Below are 6,000 nucleotides of genomic sequence, written 5' to 3'. Positions count from 1 at the left end.
AGTTACTGTACTCCTTAACTTCTTTTTATTGTGATTTATAAACGGTATTGTGTACATGCTAACAAACAGGAAGCTAGATGCTGCCATCTATGGGCATCAAAACAGGAAGGAAGTGGTAAACTCCACCACTTGATTGATTGGTTGGGCTGCTTTTGGAAAGGTTTTGCTAAAACAATGATTATTTTGAACTTTCTTGCATCTGAAACCGCTAGGAACACGCACTGCGCGGCACAAGAAAGAAGCAACACAATGATTTTGCTGGCACCGCGTTTCTAGCAACGCCTCTCGTTGTGATTGACCCCAAAAGCTATAGTAAGTAAGTATGTATTTCCCTGCAACAATCTTTCAACGTGTCTTGCCACACATCTCCTGCTTGGTAGCAAGCAGACCTGGGTTAATTAGTGGTCTTTGCACCAATTTGACCGCCTGCAGGGCAAACATAATCTCAAAAATCTCTGTTTCATACAATTTGGCGGCACCTATGGTGACGTCAGTCAGTTTGAGTTGAAGAGCGATTTGTTGCGTTAGCTCTGCCTACCGTCTCTGGCGGACCCACTGCTGGGTGACAGAAAACGTGTCACTCACAGTGTGTGTCTAGGGATTTCTCCTGGGAAAGTCACCACAGACACCCAGTTTGTAATACAAATGCTAGGGCTTGTGTTTCCTTTCGGCGAGATTTATTTTAATGAAAATATTCAAGCTTATTACTTACATCAGCAAGTTTTGCATACCGTTGCTTATGTCAGGCTACGTCAACAATGAATTGAAGTCAACTCTTTTCATACCTCCCAGTGTCTTAATTGTTGTTGTAGCACACCTTATGGCAGCTGACATTACATTCAGTCAAATACAGGGAGGAAAAAGACACCTGCCTGTTTATCCACCATTGTCGTAGTTAGGTAGTTGAGAGAACGTTTCATGTGCAGCTTGAGTAGTATGGCACAGGGCTTACATTGTATTAGACTTAATACATGACTGGATATATAGAACACAATAACAACAACAACAACTACAACACAGAAGTAAAGTAAAAGTTTCAAAGTATAAAATTGTAACATGAACAGAGGGTGAATAATGTATTGCTCAACATAGAGAACAGCTCGATTGACTTGTTTAGGCGCACATCCTTGCATGTGCATGTGTGCAAGTGTTTGTGAGTGGGTATTTGCATGTGCACATATTTGGGTGATGGAATACTCTGCAAGATCAAAGGAAACATAGCAGCTAACGTTGTACAGATTGATGTTGAGTTCTACTTAAGTTTGGCACTCAGCTTTTCATTAAGCCAGTAGAATATCAGTCACAGTTGACTTACCCTGTTGTCAAGAATACAAACACAGAAAAGCACAGACACACAGAATAATCACATCAAGGAGAGGAGCCGAGAGGGGAGAGGGTATGACAAGAGATGAGGAGACAAATAAAGTTAACAAGGTGGGAAAGGAGGTAAAGCAGAGAAAGGGGTAAAAGGGCTAGGAAGAGAGAAAAAAAGGGGGAAATGATAAGGCAGAATAAAAGAGACCAGGAGATGGTGCATGGGTAACAGAGAAGACAAGGTGGTAGTCGCACTCCTCTCCCTCGAAACAAGAGGGTGATGATCATACAAAACAAAAGTGCCTTGGAAGGGTGTCACAGTTCTGCGGGGGTGTAAACAGTTTGTTAAGGAAAAAGGAAAATAGGGGTAAGCGATTTGTTTAAGGGACAAATATAAGAACACTGTTCTGTGTTAAAGGCTTCTGAGAGCAGCAGGTATACGCTACTACAAAGTTCCTGAGCCCTCAGTAAGCATTAAGAATCATCTGAATACAAAGTACTGCTCTACTTCAACATCTCTTACTGTCTATAGCAAAGGCGTCTCCTTCAGTTGTACAACTTTTAATGTCTGATTTGCTTTTAGTGTATTTGTTGTTAACCCAGTTCAGAATGCAAGATGGTGCTCTGGTTGTAGTCTTTCACATACTGAGAGGGACGAAAGGAAAAAAACAGTTAGCACAAGATTGCTGACGTTTTCCTGTGGTTTGTTTCCTTCTTTCTTTCTTTGTGCACAATTTTAGGAAAGGGCTCAGTGCGTACACTGTACTGACCTGGCTGCACACCCATGTTTGCTGGAGGGCAGATTCCGATCCCCTGCTCAGCCTCAGCCTTGCAGGGCTCCCTTATGACTTTTGATACCTTGTTGAACTTCAGACTTCGCTCTCCACACTAGAAAAATGGGCTGAGCCCCTTCGTGAGCAAAGGCTCTTGGCTTTTAGGGGTAAATGAGGAGACTGAGGGAACCTCTGGGGCTGGGGTACAGAGCGCAACCTCTGGTACTGAAGTTTGGCACTTGCCGAAGCCATGGAGGAAGGCTGGGGTGCCCCTGGGGTGGAGGAGACCACAGAAGGAGAGGATACAGAAGAGGAAGAGGTAGGGGGAGGAACATGGATAGGGTGAGATGAGGACGGAGGAGCTGGAAGGGCAGGAAGCGGGGGTGGCAAGTTTGGTATGAGGGTCGGAGGTGGGGACGATTGTCGTCCTCGATCTCGATCCCTCTCTGTTCTCTGGGTCCGCTGCTGGATACTGAGGTTTGACTGGCTGCCAGATTTGGACGGATTCTGTGAGCGATCAGGTTTCGAGGACGACGAGGATTCCTGTTTGGGCTTCAGGGGCCCACCAAAACTCTGGCTTTGCTGGTACAGCTCTTCCTGGCTTCGCGAGGTTACGCGGGCCCATTTGGAAGAATGGGAGTGCGGATGGTGCCGGGGGGAATGACAAGAGGAACAAGCAGCGTACCCTCTGCCCTTTTCCTTTGACTTGCGTTTGCTCTTCTTCTCATCCTGCATGTGGAGTTTGTCCACGGACCAGTATCGTCGAGGAGGTGGTGGTGTGAGAGGAGGCGGGGGCCACTGCGATCCTGATCCCCACCCTCTCTCTCCCCCACGACCTCCACCTGACCCCCATCCACTTTCGGCTGTCCCCCACCTCTCTCCTCGTTCCAGGAACAAATCATCTCTACTGTTGATGCTGCCGGCTTTCTCCCTGGAGGGGTAGGTGCTGAAAAACCAACCACCCCCGCCAATCCCTCCGACTGCCCTGCCTTCACGATCCTCCCAATACCTCTCGAACTTTCCAAACTCTCCCGAAGAACCGTCATCATCAGAATATATCCCAACTACCTTATCACGTTCCCGCTCGTCATCGGACATTGTCCTTCCTCCTCCACGCCTCTTTCCACGACCTGCTTTTCTCCTCTCCAGCTCAGAATCTTCTCCCTCACACTCTACTTCAGACCCCCACTTGTGGAAAGACAACCCCTCCTTGGAGTGAATCTCACCTCTTCCATCGCGTCCTAACAAAGGCCTCCTCTCGCCTTCCATTCCTACAGCATCCCTGTCTGAACTTTTACTCTTCCTCCTTTTAGAGGAGACAGGCAACAAGGGCAGAAAGGCAGATGGAATGGTGACTGAGGACGGGTTGACCCCTCCCCAGAACTTGACAGACGTCGAAGGCTTAGCGCTCGAACTATGATAGTGCTTGCTGTTCCTTCGTCTGGTTTCTCTTTCTTTCCCTCGGCTCTCTTCCCCATCATCCCTCTCTTTCTCTTCTCTTTCCTTCCTCTCCTCTTCACCTGAGATGTTCCATCCATAGCTTCGGATCGAGCTTTCACTCTTTTTCCGAAAAGACTCTCGCCTCAGGGGTGGGTATGAAGGGTAATCTGCGGTCCCTGATTTGAGTTCTTCCCTTTTTTCAGCATCTCCTCCCTCCTGCACTGACCTCTTCCGCTCTCTCTTCTTCACCTTATCGTCTTTCTTCCTCTTCTTTGCTTTGCGCCGCTTTCGCTCCCTTTCTCTCTCCCTCTCCTCCCTCTTCTTCTTCTTTCGCCCCTTCTTCCTCCTTTTCCTCTCCCGTTCCCTCTCTTTGTGGTGTCTCTTGTCCAATCTACTAACTGTTCCATCTCCCCGGCTCGTTGTTCCACCCCTCGCTCTCTCTCTCTCTCCCCATGATGCCCACCACTCCTGTAACTGGGCCAGCTGGCTGCCTGTTCTCTCTCTGCCATAATCTTTTTGAGGGCGGGGCTTCCTAGGCGGGATTGGTGGAGGTGGCGGGCTACACGGCAGCGAGCGCGATGACATGCGACGTGAACGAATCTTCTTCCGTGACCCTAACAGGAGGCTAGACTCCTCTGTAAGCAGATCTGAGTCATAGTCGTCATCGACCTTGAATTCTCGGTCCCCTGCTCGATACCGGAAACTCAACGAAGAGTTGTAGGAGCTGTCACTGGAGCAAGAAAACGGGGAATTTGACCGAGACAGTGAGACAGAGGACGAAGAAGAGGATGAGGTTGATGTAGAGGAAGAGGAAGAGGATGAGGCACTGGAGCAGGAGGAGTAGAAACGGCATGGGGAGGATGGTGTGGTAGGCGTATGTGTTGGGGTGGACAGGGGAACGGGCAGAGGAGGAGGTGGAGGACGTCGCCCTCTTCTTCCACCTCCATCGCTTGCTCCATACCTCCCACCTCCTCGTCTCCCCAGAGGGAGTATATTCTCATACAGGGGCCCTCCTAAGCTTTTTTTCCTTGCCTGAGTTAGGCTTCCCCGTCGCCAGAAAGGAGGCCTTCGTGGTGAACATGGCATCAGTGGAGGTGGCTTGGAGATTAAATGCGCTGGGCCTTGTTGGGGGCCTTGTTGGAGGCCTTTAGAAGGTGGTCGTGGCATCCCTGAGGCTTTGGGGCCTCGCGGATTAGCTTTGGGAGTCTGCTGGGGACCCCCTGTCTGTTGGTCAGAGGTAACTCCTAGCCCCTCTGGATCTATAGGCCCATAGTAGCGCTTATATTCATCTAGACTTGTGTCACCCCCTCCCCCTGCTCCACCTGCCACTTGCAGGCTCCAGTGTTGTCCAAGGTTCGACTGATATTGTGGGATCTGAAGTTCAGTTATCCCTCCTGCTATCCCCCCAACACCCACTCCTCCACCACTGCCTCCGCTCATGACTTTCTCTGGCTTTGACCTGTTCCAGCGATCAACAACAGCAAGTCTGCGGTCATGGCGAGGCAGGAAGGTGGAGCAAGGCATGGGACCTTCCAGTAAGGGGCTGTTGGAGGGTCCCAGAGCCATTGCGGAGTGTCCTATAGTTGGTGGCGATCCAGGTAACATGGTGGTATAGGTTGGCCCTTGTTGTTGTTGTTGTTGGTGGTGGTGCTTTTGCTGCTGTTGCACCATGGCAATGGCAGCCGTGTTATTTACTGTGGCTGTAACAAGGTGTTGAGATCCAGCAGGCATGGCGCTCATGGTGGTCATGGTGTGGTATTGGGGCATGGAGCTTTTACTACCACCCGGTGCCGTCTCATCCTCAAACTGGCAGCAACTGTACATCCCCTGGGTGGAGAGATAAAAGATTGTAAATAGACGTGCAGGCTGCCAAGTATGATAATAAGAAACAGTGTTTGTAAGAGAGAGGAATCCTTTAGAGCAGTTTTGATTTGATACCTACGCTGTGAATAATGGCCGTGAAATCTAGTTATTTACTTTTGATTTAACAGTAACGTTACTGTATTTGATTTTTACAGTAGAATGCTGTAAAGTTTACATTACAACCTTGTCAACATGAAAAAATCACAGTAGTCTAAGCATTACAGTTGAAATCCCATCAAAAATCACAATACAGCTACTATAGTACTGTAAACAGTAAACTACTGTATATTTTTCTTTTCATCTTATGTTTTGTTTAACTGTTTTGTATTTTACAATGAATACATAAAATACATAAAATACTGTAAGTGGAAGTATATAACCTTTACTGTAAAAATAATTCACAGTAACTTGCTGGCCAATTGTTGCCAGTAAGTCACTGTAAACTTTACATAAATGTATTACTTTGTGCACAAACTAGATGAAAGCTATTGTTAGAATGATGTGTGTGTGAAACGTATCATCGTTCCAGCCTTTGCTGGTTTTGTCAGACATTATCCAGATCTAAAAGTAGCAGATGCATTTAAATATTTTTTCCACCGATAGTATGTCC

The 6,000-nt window shown here is 47.8% G+C and overlaps 1 protein-coding gene across 1 annotated transcript in view; it reads right to left on the bottom strand.

The window, feature by feature from the left end:
* Positions 1 to 484: 484 nt before the first annotated feature.
* The window catches only part of grin2da (glutamate receptor, ionotropic, N-methyl D-aspartate 2D, a), a 136,343-nt gene continuing 130,827 nt past the window's right edge, over positions 485 to 6,000 (bottom strand). The window contains exon 18 of the mRNA XM_034892066.1: positions 485 to 5,354. Coding sequence (XP_034747957.1) covers positions 2,184 to 5,354 — 3,171 coding nt within the window. The 3' untranslated portion in view covers positions 485 to 2,183. The remainder of the gene's footprint in view (positions 5,355 to 6,000) is intronic.

The sequence above is a fragment of the Etheostoma cragini genome, chromosome 14 (assembly GCF_013103735.1).
Source record: "Etheostoma cragini isolate CJK2018 chromosome 14, CSU_Ecrag_1.0, whole genome shotgun sequence".
NCBI classification, from domain to species: domain Eukaryota; kingdom Metazoa; phylum Chordata; class Actinopteri; order Perciformes; family Percidae; genus Etheostoma; species Etheostoma cragini.
The sequence above is the reverse complement of the archived record's forward strand: the minus strand, read 5'-3'. Positions and strand labels throughout refer to the sequence as shown.